The sequence below is a fragment of the Paroedura picta genome, chromosome 4 (assembly GCF_049243985.1).
Source record: "Paroedura picta isolate Pp20150507F chromosome 4, Ppicta_v3.0, whole genome shotgun sequence".
In the NCBI taxonomy this organism is placed as follows: Eukaryota; Metazoa; Chordata; class Lepidosauria; order Squamata; family Gekkonidae; genus Paroedura; species Paroedura picta.
In genome coordinates, this window is record NC_135372.1 from 57515514 (window position 1) to 57534394 (window position 18881).

The following is an 18881-nucleotide window of genomic DNA, read 5'->3' on the forward strand; positions in this document are numbered from 1 at the left end:
AACTAATATGCACATTTAAAATAAAACACACAAATACTCCTGTAGGGGCTTGTCAGATTGGGTTCAACTGATCCATGTTTAAAAAACAACAACACCTAATTCTTTAACATGTACATATATTTTGAGGGAGAGAAGAAACTTTGTATAGCTCCATTCATTTTCAGGTATTTATTTATTTATTATATTTACTAGTATTCAAGCCCGCTGTATTCTGAATACAGCGGGCACTAGGCAAGGGAGCCCCCGGCAGCCTGGCACAGGGCGGCTGGCGGGGGTTCGTTGGGCTGCGGCCTGAGCAACTGCGGGCCGCGCTGCGCGCGACTAGCAGTTGCTCCGGGGCGGAAATCGGAGGGACTGCTGATTGGTCCCTCCAATGATCTGTCCGGAGGAAGGGTCCAATCCGGACCCTTCCTCATCCCGGACACATCCCACCCCTAAAGCCCTTACTCTTTTATTTAGTCTGCGGCGCCGCAGACGGTGTTCAGATATACCACCCTCCCTGGAGGCTCAGGGCGGTTTACATAAAACATATAAACAATACATGAAACAATCCATGGCATATAAATAACCATAACAATAATACTAATAACTGATAGTTGTAACAGTTCAAACAGTGCAACAGTGCAAACAGGTGAAGAGTGCACTGATGAAGTTCTGGGAGGGAGGGAGCAGGGGCCCTTCAGATACTGTTGGTTATGTCTGGTCTCAACCAAATGCCTGGCAGAAGAGCTCTTTTTTGCAGGCCCTGCGGAACTGTTTTAGCTCCGTCATGGCCCTGATCTCCTCCAGGAGCTCATTCCACCAGGTGAGGGCCAGGACAGAAAATGCTCTGGCCCTGGTCAAGGCCAGGCGGGCATCTTTGAGGCTAGGGACCATTAGCCGATTGTTGGTGGTGAAGCGTAGAGCTCTTTGAGAGGCAAAGGCAAAGAGCCAGTCCCTCAGGTACACTGGGCCCTGATCATGTATGGCTTTGGAGATAATTACCAGAACCGTAAGTCTGATCTGGAATTCAACTGGCAACCACTGCAGTTGGTGAAGAATGGGCTGGATATGGGACCTCCACGGTGTTGTGAGGATCCTGGCCGCTGCATTTTGGACCAGCTGTAGTTTCAGGGTCAAGGCTAAGGGCAGGCCTGCGTAGAGCAAGTTACAGATATCCATTCTAGAGGTGATCGTCACATGGATCACTGTGGCTAGGTGTTCCAAGGCCAGATAGGGCACTAGTAGCTTGGCTTGACAGAGGTGGTAAAATGCCAATTGCACTACCTTTGCGACCTGGACTTCCATTGTGAGGGAAGCATCCAGAATCATGCCCAGATTCCTGGTGGAGTGAGCCATAGAGAGCAGCCCACCAACCAGGGTGGGCAGACACATTTCCTCATATGGGCCCTTCCTACCCAGCCACAGGATTTCCATCTTTGAAGGATTGAGTTTCAGACAACTCTGCTTGAGCCATCTCATCACTGCTTCCAGGCAGCTGGCTAATGCTTCTGGGGGAGAGTCAGGGCAGCCATGTAACACTCGTATGTTACATTTCCCTCTGCACCTCTAATATCAACTGCTCTTAATACTGTGTTTTGTAAAGCATGCTCAATCCTCACCATTGGAGGAGGGCTTTGCAAAGCCATAATTTCCTAATCTCTTGTAAACCTCCCGAGAATATAAAAACACCTGTTTTTGTCAATAAACTGCCTGGTTTTGTTGCTGTTATAGATGACATAAGGCATACCATTCACTATTAGAAACAACAGCTACAGAAACAGATTCTAGCACTGCTCAGAACCATCCTGGCAATAAAGGATTCCACTTCTAGACATTGTCTCTCACAAATATATCCCATGATTTGCATGTATGTTAGGTCCAATCTCTGGCATCTCCAGTCCCAAACATCTGTTAAAATGTCTATTGCCAGAGGCTGCTGTCAGTTAAAGTGGACAGTATAGGAGCTGCCTGACCAGTTGTCTGACTCAGTGAAAGGAAGTTGCCATATGTAAGGCAATAGTGGTAACTGCTAACAGGAATGTGTCCTCTGAGTCCAAGAGAAGGAAGGTGTACTTGGATGGCTTACCACTGATGGCCAGGGCAGACAGGATTCTCTAAGTGTTCAGATCTGATGACTGTGAAGTTCACTTAAATGTGCCTGGCTTTAGCAGTAGATGTTAGCCATTGCAATAACATCTATGAGACTCATTTCTATGAAAGGAGGTGAGTATAAAAGCATCATCATCTCTAGGGATAGTCTGAGGTATCCTTGCTTTTAGACAAAAAAAAGTCTTCCATTACCTTACATTTCTTTAGAGTTTGGATAAGAAATAGGAAAGTTCACGTAGTGTCACTAAGTCAATATCATCCACTATGGTGTTCTACAGGACACCAAGAAAACTAAAAAGCTGGATGCAAGTAAAGCACACAATGTGTCACACTTTTAACAACAGTCAGTATGGAAGAAACCACTGATTAAACAAATGACTGTAATTTTAAAAAATGATACCATAAATAGCATAAACCTGTAATCTGAAGAGGTCTGAGATAGCTTCATTCAGGAGAGTCTGTTTTCCACCATATCATCAATGGCCTATAATTCTTAACTTTGTGCACTGCCAGTTGTGAATTTTCACAGCAAGAGTATAGAACCAGAGGTATCAATTTATTTCAGGAACAAGTAAAAAAAAATCCCTTTTAAACACAGGCCTATAAATACTTTAAAAATACTAACATACTAAAAAAAAATCTGAACATATTCGGAATATTTTTTTAAAAACAGCACAACATAGCACAAAGTCAAATGGATACGGTATGGAATTCCATTAAGAGTTCATTCCATATGCATATACTTAATTTTGAGGGTAAAAGCAGTGTGTTGGAGAGTTAAAATACAATGATATTCACTCCTCTTTGAAGATGTTCAGTACTACCCTGCATGTCATATTTGCTTGTGCTTTGGTCATGATGAACCTCTACCAGCCCATATTGCAAGACAGTGTTAATGATTCAGGTCAGCATGTTCAATGCAGATGAATTAACAACACAGATGCATGAGGAAAGATCCCATGTTTCACAGATGCATGTATCACTTCCTGCTTTTTCATTTTGGCACTAAAATTCCATCCTGGAATTAGAGCAGACTGCTATAGAGATGTAGCCTATAAAGATGATGAAGAGTTGGGTTGTTTGTATCCTGCTTTTTACTAGCCAAAGGATTCATAAAGTGTCTTACAGAGACCTTCCCTTCCTCTCCTCACAACAAACACCTTGTGAGGTAGGTAAGGCTGAGAGCACTCTGAGAACCAAGGTCACCTAGCTGGCTACATGTGAATGAATGGGGAATCAAACCAGTTGTCCAGATTAGTGGCTACCGCTCTTAACCACTATACCATGCTGACCCTCAAGATGCTAAGAAATTTTGTTTATACATGAGGGACAATCAAGATTAACAATAAACCATTGAAATAAAGGGGATAATGAAAAGCACCAACATTTCTTCACTACTAAGGATCACACAGAATGTGTATTTATTTGTATTGATTTATTTGTATTTAAGCCAGCTTGCTGGGAGCAGCAGTATACAAATCTAACAACCAAATAAATAAATAAATATTAGATGATAATCTCTTCTAGAAGACCAGGAATGACTACTTTGGTAGAATTACTGTTTTTGGATTGGTTTTTAGGTAACTGTATATATGTCTCAAGCCAGACAATTTTCTGAGATGACGTACATTTCAACATGCATTTTCATTCCACTGGAGAAGTGCTGCCATAGGTTTCACTGAGAATCTGTGCCACTTGGTCCTAATTTGCCCATTACCTGACCTGGATTATTAGTTTTCATTTGGAAAAAAAAAGTATCTAATACATCCATCTTAAACAGAATTAACTGATGTCAATAGGTTTAGAATGATGCCAATTAGATTAAGAAACAGAAAATTATTGTAAGTGACCTTGAAACTACAAGGGAAGGTAGGATACAAAAGTGTAAATAAATATCTGCTCCACTTAATATTTCTGGTAAGGCCTAGGAGGAGCTGGTCTCATGGCTTAAGTGCCACTCAGCACTTAACACCCACTCAGGATACCTGCCCCACCCCTGGGTGCCCCTTCCTTCAACCAGCTTGCCTGTCTGTCCAGTGGTCAGCAAATAGCCTTCTGTCCCCCACCCCTGACCACCCCCTCCTCTTTTCACTTCCTGCCGAGGCTCAGAGGCTGCAGATCCCTGCTGCATGAGAGGTGCCCCTGCCAGTGAGTTCCCTTCCTGGGGGCCTGCAGCCTTTCCAGGCCCTGGGGGCGGGGGAGGGAGAGGACTTCTGCAGAGTTCTTCCACCCCACCTCCCCAATCTAGTGCCCATTATATTTCTGAATGTAATGGGCTTTTTCCCCAGTATAACATGTACTTTTGTATTTAATTTATAGAAACAAAACAAGCTCTCCTTCTATGAGGGAGGTCCACCTTCCATTTGGTCTAAGAATAAGAGAAATTACAGCTGTGATTGACAAGGTCTGAAGCAGCAGTTGGTGGTTCCATTTGGGTTTTATCCTTCTTAGACTTTATCTTAGACTACAACTAAATAATTTCTGGGGAAAGTATCTCATGTGTTCTTCTCAACTTCCACATTATTCCTTATAACAATCACCATTAGGAATCTAATAAAAAATAAATTTAGAAACATAAAAGTGCTATCATTTACATTTCCTGCCCTTTCCTATTAGCATGAAAACTTTAACCTAGAGAAAACATATCAAAGTAGTGCTTTCAAACTCTTCCATAGTTTTGTTGGTAACTGCTGATTAACTCATAGCTAATTTTTAACTTTACAATTAGTATTGTTGTTTTAATTATTGGCACAAGCTACTTCCAGCACATCAGAAAGCAGGAACCAGAGGTGAATAGCTATTCTGGAAATATACAAAAAGAGATCATGGGTACCTGGTTTACTCGCCATGGCCACTAGTGGTAGGAAGTCTTTAGATGTGTAAAATCCTTGATCCATCTCCAGGCCTTCAAATATAGATTCTTTCTTTGGTTCCGGTAGACCTAATAAATACAAGGTTTAAATGGACTGGGTGTCCAGCAAACATAAACAGTTAAAAGAAAAATGGCAAACATCTTCATCCTGTCAGACAATAACCTACACAAATTCAGAAGGTTGATATGCTGACCGTTGGAAGAATCAGTTCACAGTCAATATATTGTTTAGAGCAATAATGTTTTCAGTGGACATGAGCAAAAAAACACAGAAACCAATGTGCATCTAACTATCTATGGTCTTCGTGGAGTGGAGGCAAAACATATACACCCCCCCCTCCAAATACTTTTTCAATCACCTATACACACAAAAGTATTTCTTGCCATGGCGCTCTTGGGCTAATGCATTCAATGATCTGGAAAGAAACGTACAGTGTGGTCCGGAATGCAAGGGAAGACCCATTCCTGCTCATTTTGGACAAGGAGCTCTCCCAACCACACCTGCCAATGCAACAGCAATTTTAGTTGGAAATTTGCCCAGTATCACAGCACTGTTCCTCAATAACTATACAAAATATAATAAAGTTCACATTTCTGGTTCCAATTGACATGCATAACCATATAGAATTTTTAGAATGACTCTGTACTACATTCTATGGATATTTATGGGTGGGTATGTATGTGCCTGGCTTTACAAATTTTATTATTTTAAAGAACATATTTTGCATTATAGAACTGTGTCACTCTTTCAGGAACATTAGAAAAACATGCAGTGCTACCATCAGCCCTCTGTTCTCTCTCCCAGGACAAAAGGAATATATGGGAAGTCATTAATTAACAAAGTGAAGAGGAGTGCTCTTACCCCTATGCCTGTTGCACAGATGAGGGACATGTTTTTCCCTCCCTGCTGTCTAGACAATTAACATAGGAAAAAGCTATTATAAGGGTTCCTGCAGTCCTCCCTCCCTGACCCAGAGCAGCGAAGGCATGCAAATCTACATTTGAATATAGATGACTGCACTACCAGTCTCCAGATATTTAACATGACCAGAGAGAATCACCCACATTTATGGTACTGATCTAGCTATATAGATTTTCCAGGTATAGTGCTATTCCTGAGCAGTACCACACATGTGGAAAAGAAAAGGGGGGAAGGTAGAGATTTCTGAAAAGAATAATGACAACAGCTACAGAGAGCAGATGCAATATGCATTTTTTGCAAGAGGAAAACCACAGCTGATCATGAGAAACTGCATTAATCTATTCTATGCTGAATGTCTGTCATAAGGGTGAATGGATCAGCTCTCACACCGGCAATTAGGGTTTGACACTTTGGCCGCCAAAGCGCTCAACCCTACTGGCAAGATTACCTCATTGGAAAATACCCTCCTTGTAGAAGGCACTCTTCTGCTGAGTATAGTAGTTTATCTTAAGTCTATTGCAAGAAGTAATAATGAGGTGTAACTTGAAAAAAATCAGCTTCAGGCACAAGATTCCTTACTCATTACCACTGCACTGTCAACACACAGACAGTTTTTCATTATTCAGAGGAGGGATGAAGCAAGTAGGAGGTGGGTCACTCCCCCCCCTTGTTGTTTTGCTCTGTGGAGCACAAGTGAAGCAACCTACCATCTGGGATCCAAACAGATGCAGAACTTCTCTGCATACTGACGAGGTCAGGCAGACTGGGTATTGACCAGCCACATCACATATGAAGTATATGCCCATAGGTCAGACCATAACTAATTAATTCCAACATAAAACATTGCCACTTCCGGCCTTCTTGTACCTGCTTTCCAGACTCTAATCAAAAGAATCATGCAAACAAATGTAAAAGGAAGGACATATCTTAAAAACACATTCATTGGCAGAGTATTCAGCCTTGTTACTTGTGTAAGAAAATGTCCTACCACTTGCAAGTCAGATTGACTAAAAAGAAATGCTGCGCGATTATGCACGTTAATAGAAAGACGTGCATAAATTGGGCCAAATTCATACGTTTTAGCTGACATCTTACTTTGCCATATTTGAAGTGAATACACTTGAACTTTGGATTTGTATGTTTTCCTCCTTTCTTCTCCTTTCATTTTATTTTATGCATATTGTCCTGTAAAGCCTTCCGGCATTTTATTCTGTGCACAGCATGTAGTAGAACTGTAAGTGCATAACAAGACAACAGGCCCGGCAGAGTCTTGTTACAAGTGAACTAAAAGACTTACTAATGGGTGTTGATAGCTATCTTTAAACCAATACTCTCGTCTTTTAGTTCACTTGTAACAAGACTCTGCCACTGAACATAACATGAGTCACATGTAACAGCAGAAGGTCTGAATGAATGCCTGGAATGGGCCAGGTGAAGGCCAATAAAACAAACCTCAATTCAGATAAAAATAAGATGGTGTTGGTCCAGTCACAGTGCCTATCAAGGAATTGGGATCCAGTTCATTCTGGCTGGTTTGGCACTCCATGTAAATAACCAGGCTTCAAGGTTGACGATATTGCTAGATCCAGCCCTACAGATGAACATTCAAGTTCCATATGTAGAATGAAGCACTTTTAACTAGTTTCAGCTGATTTACCAGCTTCAACCTTTCCTTGAGAAGTAGGATCTGGCCCACTTTTATCCAAACACTCTGGACCATTTTATTCAAGCTTCCAGGTTAAACTACTGCAATATGATGCATTTAGACAGACTAGTAAGACTACTGGTAGGAGCTAACCATAAGGCACCCATGCAATAAGTGCTCAAAGAATGTCATTGGTTGTCAACTAATTTTCAGTTTCAACTCAAAGTGATGGCTTTTACAGCACTAAACGGCTTGGAACCAGACTACACAAGGATCTCCTATTTCTATATAAGCCTAGTTTTTTCAGCATGATGCTATATGTTCCCACTGTCAGGCCATTTCTGCATGGGCCGAAAAAGCAGAGAGGGCAGTCATATGTAAGCAGGGCTAATCCCCACTTCCATATGACACAGCCACCAGGCAGGCCCCCTCCCAGGCCTGCTGTGGATCAGGTCCTCAATTGCCCTGGGTTAGGGGGACATGGATTCTTCTGTGTTCCCTTATTCCACTGTGGAGGCTAAGGTTGAGCACCCTGGCACACTTTGGTGAGCACCAGCACCCAAGGCAGCCACCGCCATGGCATGGAGGGGAGGGGCAGTGACGTGATGCTGGCATCGACCCTCCCATCTGTGCCATGCTGCTGGCTGCCTCAGGCATTGATGTTCACCGAAGTGGCCAAAGCACGCCGGAGCACTTGATCCAAGTGGGGGCCAACCGGACTTGTCCTGCAGCACGCCCATGTGGACAGTGGCCCAGAGCTGGTAAAAAATGCCATGGTCAGCATTGCGGTGCTTTGCCATGCTGCAGCGGGACCGTAGCATTTATTTGTATTTTACAAAATAACACACCCACACCCATCACTACTTTGTTTCCCGGGGGAGGGGGGAGGCTACATTTCAGCGCCAGAGAACATCTAGTGCTGAAATTTCTCCCCCATAAGTGCACGAAAAAACTGCGGAGCATGCAGTTCCGCAGCAATGCACTGCTGGTGGCCTGGAAGCCCTAAGAATTCCCAGTCTCTATATGTTCCTACTTTCATTAAGGCCAGGTCTATTTCAGTGTGAATGCCCTTCATGGCTCTTCACCTGGAGTTGAATATGATGACATTTTGTCATCAGATATAGATGTGCTTGTTTTCCCAGGCATTTTCCAATCGTTATTGGTATCCTTTGCTATTTTGTTTTAGTAGAGTGGATCCAATGGCAATGTTGCTATATTTTTCTCTCCGAAATAATTCCTTCCAACCATAGGAAAATATCTGTCAAAAATTCCCTTAGATATTTTCTAATTATGTTTTATCAATATATATTGAATAAAGTCTCCAGTTTAAAGAAAAATGCTATGGGGGTGATTTTAAGAAGAAAACAGGGCTGTGGAGTTATCAGGCATTCTTTTACTTCAAGTCATCCTCCCAAAGAGGTTTGTCCTCACAATGGGTTACATATGACTAATCAGCTCAGACAGTAGATATAGACATGTACCTGTTGAAAACTATTAATTACACATGGAAGATGTACACATTTGAATAAACATCTGACATGGCTGTCATCTTTTTGATATTGCTGTACTTTCCATGTGATGTGCATTCAGATAAGCATCAGAGCACACATTCCCATCTAAATGGATTGAGACAAAGGAACATGTTGACCATCAGTATCCTCAGTGGGTCACATATTAGTCCATTCATGATCTGTAACTCAGTCAGGGTGAGTGGGAGATAGTCCTATTGCTTTAGCAGTTGGTTACCCTGTGACACCCACCCCTTTATGAGCACTTTTTGACTTTTCACAAAGGGACATGAAAAATCATTGGGAAGAAGGCATTTCTTGATGGCTGAATGGGATGTTCATGCTCAGAGTCAGTACACCTCTCTATACAGGCTGCTTGGGGTCAACAAAAGGGGGAGAATATTTACTCCATTTGACCCAGCTGTGAGTTTCCATTTATGCCCTGTTAATCTGGAAGGGCTGAAGGTGCAGAATAGAAAATACAAAAATAAATAATATATCATTGACCACTATGAGAAATGTGCAAGCTGGGCTAGATGGACTGACTGGTCTGATCCAATCGCTTCTGTGCACACATGGATGTACACATCAAAATCCAAGGTACATCTAACAAAGGCTTGTTAGCAGAGAATATTAGTGAGCCCTGGGGAAAAGCAATTCTAGAGGGAAAGACAGCTTATTAATAAATTAAGAAGAAAATAAAAATGATGGTTTTTAAATGGCAAAGCCATTAAGAAGCCCTTTTAAATCAGTTTTTAACAAGGAAAAATAAGCAGAAGTAACTATGTACAATTAAGAAAGTAATGGCCTGGATCCTGAGTTGCAGTTAAGAGTTCTTCAGCACAGCTTGTGGGAGGGACTGTCTAGGTGTTTATGTGTAGCTGGCTCAGAATCCTTGTGTTTTTCCCTCTGAAACTGGACTGGGAACTCCTCTAAAAGCACCTCAGAATGACACACTCACATGTGGCCCAACAACACTAAACTGCACTGCATCAGCATTTGCACAGTACTGAAACAAAATTCTCAGCTGAAGGAATCTTTGCTTGGAAGATGGGTGAAGCAGGTATGACACAGTCCACAAAAAGTTGCAAATCAGGAAGCCAACAAATTAGAAGATAATGAAGACAGGAAGAAAGTGGAAATGTGGTGTTGGGGCAGAGTTTTACAGGTACTCTGGACCTCCGAAAAGGAAAAGATCAAATCAAGCCTGCACTCTTCCTAGAAGCTGAAATGACTAAACTGAGGCTATTGTATTTTGGTAACATTATGAAAAGATAAAATTCACTGCAAAAGATGATGCTAGGAAAAGTTGAAGGCAGCAAGAAATAAAGATGACCCAACATGAGATGGATTGAGCACTTGTGTAGAGACCATAATTAAATTTGAACCAATAAGCCCCAATTGAATTTGAACCAATAAGCCCCAAATATTTTCACCGTTTATCAGAGGACATACATGCATGAGTGGTTCCAGGTTCACAGTTTATTATGGCTTAGAATACAATTCCACTGATTTACCACTGTGTAACAGTTAGCAGTTTAATATATTCCTGGTATCAGAAAACTGAAATGATTGGACTTGGAAGGGATCGATTTGGTTGCCTTTGCATAGACAGCAATGGCAGCAGAATATCAACAAAATCAGCCGTGTACACTGCTATTCATGTAGATGGTTGTGTTTTTCCCCCCATTTTGCAGGCAATCGAGCAGAGTTATCTTTCTGATCTTCTAGCCTGAAAGCATTATGAGATGTTTCCTCTATAACCATTTATGGATTTTAATACATAATCTCCCTTATTGCCATTTGCTATGTTAAAGAGTACAGCCAGATGGGAGTAAGGGACACTTTATCACTACCTTGTTTGTATCACAATTTAATCATATATTGCAAGCTGCACACTCAGACTTTAAATTTTTTTTACACAAATGATATCTGTGTACATGTCTGACTTTGCTTTCCTTGTCCACAATTATTATCCATCACCTGAGTTATCTGTTAAATAACTTGTAAAACAAGCAGAGGGTCGATAAGGAATCACAAAAGGGACAATGTTGTGAAATTATCCACCTGTAACGTAGAAATGTAGAAAATGTAGGTACTACTGAACTTTGTTATAATTGTTTCGGATAACTGTATGTGTAATTTTATTGATATTCAGCTATAAGAAATTTAAGGATATGTCTTTGCAACAGAGGCAGTGATCTTGGGAGAGCTACTCTATTACAGAAAAATCATCTGTTTGCTGCCTAGAAGAAAATTATTAAACATCTAAAGCTAAACAGGTTTTCAAAAATGAGCTCTAGCAAAAAGAGAAAGATATCAGATGAAACATCTGCAAACAAAATTACAACGAAACTAGCTAGATAGCACAAATTAATCCATTCAATACCAAAGCACCACTAATACATGAATACAGTATAGATGGTTCATTTTTTAAATCGTTTTTACACAGCTGAATGGCTGTTAGCATTATCACCTACCTAGGAACATGAAATGTGTTGTCACCTACCTCACCTCTGAAGGCAACAGGCACAGAGAGCAGGACTTGAGAGGCAGGTCTTAACAGCAAGACTGGATACCAAACCAACACAAGTTTCTGAACCATTTACAAAGGGAGTCCCATGTAAAATTCATTGCAGCAACATAACTAGGTTATGATCAGAACATGAACTGGGCTTTTTTAAGCAATACCGTGGCTAAGATACTAACTGGAGCTGGTAAAAGGTGTCACAAGCCACTAAGGAGACTTAAGCCGCTGACAGTAGACCAGGATCTGGTAGCACTCACTAGCTACAAACTTGTTCCTTAAAACCCTCCATGACAGGATGACTCCACAGTCCTTCAGCAGCTTCTCCATTAGCCCACAGCAGCTCAGTCTTGTCTAGACTGAGCTTCAGTTTAGTATCCCTCATCCATCCCATTACCTTCACTAGGCAGCTGTTCAAGGTTCCAACAGACCCATCTGACATAGCTATTAAGGAGAAACGGAGTTCAACATCGCCCGCATATTGGTGGTAAAAAGGTAAAGGTATCCCCTGTGCATGCACCGGGTCATGTCTGACCCTTGGGGTGATGCCTTCTAGCATTTTCACGGCAGATTCAATACGGGGTGGTTTGCCAGTGCCTCCCCCAGTCATTACCCTTAACCCCCAAGCAAGCTGGGTACTCATTTTACCGACCTCAGAAGGATGGAAGGCTGAGTCAACCTTGAGCCGGCTGCTGGGATTGAACTCCCAGCCTCATGGGCAGACAGCTTCAGACAGCATTTCTGCTGCCTTACCACCTTGTGCCACAAGAGGCTCATATATTGGTGGTAGGTCCCTCAAAATTCCTGGTTGATCTCTACTCATGGTTTCATGTAGATGTTAGAGAGAATAGCATAAATCACACAGGACCAATGGCAGCCCCACAACTATGAAAAACCTCCTCAAGAAAGTAGTCTTTAGGAAGCAACTGAAGATAGTTTTATTTAGGACTGCATTTGATAAAATTCTTTTAATGTAATCCATTTTCTGTTGTACAGCAGTGTCAAGAGGGACAGTCCTATAAATACAATAAATCAAATCAAATATATTTTATTCATAACGTAAGCTACCTTATAGGAAGAAAGGTGCCTAATATATAAATAAATTAAATATGCCACTGGAGACCAGTGGCCCTTATTCCAACCCAGTCAGCCTCTCCAGAAAGATATGTTTGATAGTATCAAAATCCACTGAAGTGTCCAGAGAATCAACAGAGATGCACATCCCAATCAAAGGTAATTTGGCATGACAACTACAGTTGTTTTTCTCACAAAGCTAGGCCTGAATTCATATCAAAATGTGTCTAGATCAGGGCCAGTTTATCCATATAGCACATGTAGCATATGTTATTGGGCTGATACATCCAGGGGCCTCATGAACAGCCTCCTCCCATGGATCAGGGCTATAGTCTCTCTCCTCTCCCCCCTTCTCTCTTTAAGGACACTTAGTGACACCCTTTCCACTGGGGGGGGGGGTCCTCTACACCCAGTCTGGCTGTTCCCATTGAGATTGCACACTGCTAGGAACCCATGAATCCTTAAAACTGTCTCTGGTGCTTTGGGGGCCCCCATATCCTTAAACCTCTCCCAACTGACTATCCACCTCTTCCAAGACCACCAGAAGCTGTGCAGCTACTCCTCACTAGAACACCTTGCCCAAGAAAAGAGTATTAGTTCAAGCCATTTGGGTCAAGGCATGCTTTCATCAAGAGGACACTTGCAACTGGGATGCTGCATTTTATGTTCTGTCACTGTAAACATCATATTTTTGTTGGTGGTGTTTGTTTTTTGCATTTCCATATAAGAGATAACATGGCTGCTCACATTTATAGACCTGCTGGAAACTGAGACACCAGTAGGCACTTAATGAGCACCAAAGGAAAAACAGACAAACCCAACAATTCAGTTTTCATGAGCATAATTTGTTTTGGACATCTCTACCTTCTTCAAAGTGCTTCTTGTGGCACAGGGTGGTAAGGCAGCAGAAATGCCATCTGAAGCTGTCTGCCCATGAGGCTGGGAGTTCAATCCCAGCAGCCGGCTCAAGGTTGACTCAGCCTTCCATCTTTCCGAGGTCGGTAAAATGAGTACCCAGCTTGCTGGGGGGTAAACGGTAATGACTGGGGAAGGCACTGGCAAACCACCCCGTATTGAGTCTGCCATGAAAACGCTGGAGGGCGTTACCCCAAGGGTCAGACATGACACGGTGCTTGCTCAGGGGATACCGTTACCTTTACCTTTTTACCTTCTTCAAAAACCCAAAGTAGTTGTTTGAAGTAAAGATGTTGGTGTTTAATTCAAGTGATCTACTTTCTGCCATTGTTTCTCCCAACTCCTGATGAAACCCCAACCATACTAATAAAATTTGATATAAATAATGGCTTGTATGCTAGTACTCTGCTCAATAAAGGTCTTCCGCCAACTCCACAGAAAAGGAACGCTTTCCAGGCTGGAAGAGGATGTCAGACTTTATTGAGTGGAGTTGTAAGATACAAGTCATCAGCTTGTAGTCATGGAAAGTCTAAAGGTTCTTCCACCAATTCCCCTCTCAAAGTGCTGCCATCCTCTTTGTCCCTTCTGGTGCTCCTGATGGTCCACTGATTCACAGGAATAAAACTTGGCAGCCACTCCATGAGCACTGGATACTACCAATTACCATTCAAACAGATGCCTGGTTTGCAGTAGTTTTATTTAACCTCATTTAAAATAATGTAAAAGTGGCATAATAATAAATTTCTGAATTGTGTGCACCAGCAAATGAACATTGGTCAAAAGAAAAAAAATCACCAAAATATCATACAAAAGAAAATGAGCAAGACATTTCCAGAAATCTCTAGTGTACAGAAACTAAAATTTCCTTTATTCAACCACACACGCTTTTGAAACACATAGCAATTTGTTCTAACGAACGACATTTACCATTTATATTACGAACATTTTTGCTTTCAGGTGAAGCATTTGCTTGTAAACAGCATTAGGACTTCCTGCCTTATTCTATTATCATAGCAATGCAGTATTAAAACACCATGCATATCAAATGTGCATTCCCTCTCAGAGGAGTACAGTATTAAACAGGTTTGCCTGCCCCAGCCCCAAGGGGGAAAACGGACTTGCATTCCGGAGAAAACGTGTAGACTTCACAGGACATTGTAGACATTTTGCAATTTAGGCATAAAATATTTATTCATGCTCGAAAACACAGCCTCATCCCCCTCATTCATTAAATATATTTATTTGAGAACAAATCTTTGTGATTGAAGACTTTGTAAGGAAAAGCCCTAGGACTCGCAATGTCACCACTCGGCAAGCAATGGAAAGCTGATGTCAGTGACTGATAGCGTGGCCCACTGGATGTGACAGGTAATGCCTGCAGGATGTCCTCTGATGGGAAGTGCATGAAAAAGAATTACAGGTAAAGTTTGCTTTAAGTGCTAAAAAAATGAATATTTATATTGTTCTTTTGCAAACAAGAATATTTCATAGGGAAGGCACAGATTGCCTGTTGTGGGAAGAATTTCACAAAAAGGAAGCCTGCAACAGTTAATCCCTCTTCCTCCCCTGCCCCAAATCAGCCTTTAGCTATTAAAATCCATGTCAATTAGAACAAAATGAAAACAGAAAGCCAGTGACATCTCTAAGTAGATACTTGGTGTAGAATTATTAAGGTTTGATCCTTGGAGATGAAGAGAACCATAGACTTCATAGGGAATAGCAGGTGACCAGTATCTCTCAAGGTCAGGATGACTGCAATTAGCTTACCAGACAACCATTTTGGAAGTTGCATTTTTTTAAAAGTGGCATTTTCTACTGGAGGACACCTTGTAATATTGGCAGTTTGGTGACTTCCCATTGTGAAGTTCAATAGAATGCCCCCTCCTCCTCCCCCGGCCTCTGCTTTTTTTGGTATTTGGGAGGTTTTTGTTTTGTTGGTTTGTTATGTATGTTGATGGAGATAAGTGTTTTAATTACTTCTTTAATGTCTATGCTTTTGTATTTTTCTCCTCTCTCCTCTTTATTTCCTGCTGTTGAGATTAATGCCTCATCTCCTCAGCAGGTGGCACTTTGAAATGTGTGTGTGTGTGTGTGTGTAAGACTGGGCAGATGTATTTTGTAATATAACAGCTCCTACTTTATACCTCCCCACATTATTATATGTACCGGAGATTTTCTTATTTTTTTAAGATAAGATACATTTATTTGTATATAGCCATAGGCCTTTACAAAATATAAAATACAAATTTACAAACAGTAAAATAGAATAAAAGGAACTGTATAAAAATATAAAATTTAAGACCAAAAAACTGAAACAGCATACAAAGTGCAAGAGTGTTAAGAGGCTGCCTTAGTGGTTGTAACATTGGCCCTTATTTTCCTTGCAGCCAAGGCAAATAGGGCGGTTTTATATGTTACATCATCAACCTGGTCAGATAAAAGATAGATTATCTTTTCAGCAACGGAGTGAAGGTTAGAACCCCGTAAGGTCTCATTGAGGAATTTGGCTCTGGGTTGGGCATAAAGTAAGCAGTCAAAGATGTAGTGGGGTAAATCCTCCAGAGCTTGTGCACCACAAATACAGAAACGCTGGTTTTTTGGCGTACAGCTAAATCGACCCGCCAGTACCTCTGTAGGCATCGTTTCGAATCGAAGTGATGTAAAAGCTACTCTGAGATTATGGTTACTGATTTTCATTAGATAAGAGGATCTACGATGGTCATATTTAAACCGCTTAAACCATGTTGCTGTCTTAATTTCCAAAATTTGCATTCTGTCTAACTGGGCATCACTTTTGAAGATCCAGTCTCTAAGGTGAGAGTTATTAGCTGAAGGATTTAGGAGGTCATCGGGGATGGAGTAGCGTGCAATAAGGCTATTAATAAGGCAATGCCGTGCTGGATCCTTAGATAACATTATATTAAAGGACTGATGACTAAATTTGTTTATGTTGGCTAACCTGAGGTTTTTCCACTGTTTTAAAATTGCCAAATGTACTCGGGCACTAAGAGAAGGCAGACCTGTTTCTGCCCTCATCAAAACAGCCGGAGTTCCCCTAGGTAGGGCTAGAATTCGCCTTAAGAATGTATTTTGAACAGATTCTAGCCTAGGTATGAAGTTTTCCTTCCATCCCCAGACCTCTACTCCATACAAAAGATGGGGGATAACCTTGCACTTGTATAATTTGAGGGCTGGATCGATGAGGAAGCCTCCTGTTGTATAATAAAACTTCAGAATAGTGCCCACTAGGCGTGTTGCAGAGGCTTATTTTAGGAAGTCGTATTTTTTTTACACTATTTTTAGTAGTAACTCTCTGATTAAGGCAAATAGCGAATAATAAGAAAAAGACAGTAAGGGAAATGACACAAAAATGGATGATAGGTAATCATCTTGAGATAAAACAACATTTTACACATTACACATTAAGTTACAGTGCTAGTGTATTTTTTTTAATCCTCATTTTAAAGACAGATTATGGAGGATAAGTAAAGAGGCCATCGGACTAGAGAAAATGTCTTTCTTACATGGACGGTATAACAATCTCAAAGAATAAAACTGCAGAATCTCACCTCTATATTTAAACTGAACAAAGAAAGTGTGAGATCCAGTATAACTTTTTACCAGGAAGCCATCTTATACTTTTGTTCGATACTGTAATAACACACCAAAATCAAACTCCCTTAAAAATGTATTTAACTCTTAGCCTCATGTATTGACTTTGGACCTTACTGATGAAAAACTGGCATCTAATTTAATTAATTCATTAATCAGTTAAAGCACATGATCAATCCATGTCTTTTTGGTGGCTGACATCTCTGGAGAAAAAAGTTACACCAAAAGACCAAAAAAGGCTTGCGAAATGAAGCAAGTATAGATCTCTTTATTTTATCCATCTCCTTTATTTCATCCTAGGAGGTCAGAATAACATGGAAGGATTATCTCATCACCTTCATGAAAGGTGACTTGTAGTCGCCTAGTGAGCTTCATTTCCGAATGAGTTTTTGGAATGCAAATCTGCTATCCCTAGCTTTTTCCTATCAAGGCTCCTGTGCATAAGACTCACAAATCCAATAGATGAAGCTTCTCCCTAGCAGCCAGATGAAATATACAAAGCTTTGCCCTTAAAAAACATCCAGGAAATGATGAGGACCCTATTGGCTCCTAAAGCAATCCACATACAGAAATAGACACCAAATCAAGAACACTAACATATTCAAGCAGTAAGTTGTCACCCCCACCCCCACCCCCTGGAATTCTGACAGCAATGGGAAGACAACACTGCTTCCCACCTCACTTTTCCTCATCAGTCCCAATTCCATTCTCAGTTTTCTGCTGCTAACTCTTGATTATGGCAAGTTATTAAAAGAAATAAAAGCAGAAACTCTTTGCCATGAATCAGAAGTTGTTGGATTTAAGGATTTGAAGATTGCTCCAAACCTTTCTCATATCATCCTTGCTACAAATCTGTAAAGGCCATGGCCTTCTCCGCCTGGGGCCAAAGCCCACATTTATGGATCCTGTGAAATTTTAGCAAAGGCAATGAAATAGGGCTCTAGATTTAAATTTCTACTACTAGGAAACAGGTCATGTCACAAATATTTGGCATTATCCTCAAACTAGTGCAGCTAGTGACATATCACAGCTATCAGTTCTTTTGCCAACTTTGAAAATATTTTGCAGAAGACATGTAGTCTTTGTATGACGCATTGTGCCATGGGAAAAGAGCTTGGGGTGACCAAAGTCTCTCGTATTATTTAGTTCACAAGCCAACTGAGATGGAGAAACCCTGCTTGCCTTTTTTCTAAGGTAAAGGTAAAGGTATCCCCTGTGCAAGCACCGAGTCATGTCTGACCCTTGGGGTGACGCCCTCTAGCGTTTTCATGGCAGACTCAATACGGGGTGGTTTGCCAGTGCCTTCCCCAGTCATTACCGTTTACCCCCCAGCAAACTGGGTACTCACTTTACCGACCTCGGAAGGATGGAAGGCTGAGTCAACCTTGAGCCGGCTGCTGGGATTGAACTCCCAACCTCATGGGCAAAGCTTTCAGGCGGCTGCCTTACCACTCTGCGCCACAAGAGGCTCTTTGCCTTTTTTCTAATCTAGCACAAAATCAAAACAATGACTGGAGGGTTACTCTCTCTCATCTGATGAGGAGTTTTGAACCTGGTAAGGAACATTCCTTCTCTACTGCTACAGACATAGCTTCTGTACTAGCCTATAACATACTTATCTGGTTTCCCTAATGCAGTTAATATAAAACCCTACTCTTTCCAGGGGTAGCTAGTGGTATGAGGGAAGACCAGTTCAAGACTTTTAACAGATCAAG

The 18881-nt window shown here is 41.3% G+C and overlaps 1 protein-coding gene across 2 annotated transcripts in view; it reads right to left on the reverse strand.

Annotated features, from left to right (window-relative positions):
* The window catches only part of DPYD (dihydropyrimidine dehydrogenase), a 609807-nt gene that overhangs the window by 300970 nt on the left and 289956 nt on the right, over positions 1-18881 (reverse strand). For both annotated transcript variants that reach the window (XM_077332983.1, XM_077332982.1), the window contains exon 9: positions 4925-5032. In XM_077332983.1, coding sequence (XP_077189098.1) covers positions 4925-5032 — 108 coding nt within the window. The remainder of the gene's footprint in view (positions 1-4924; positions 5033-18881) is intronic.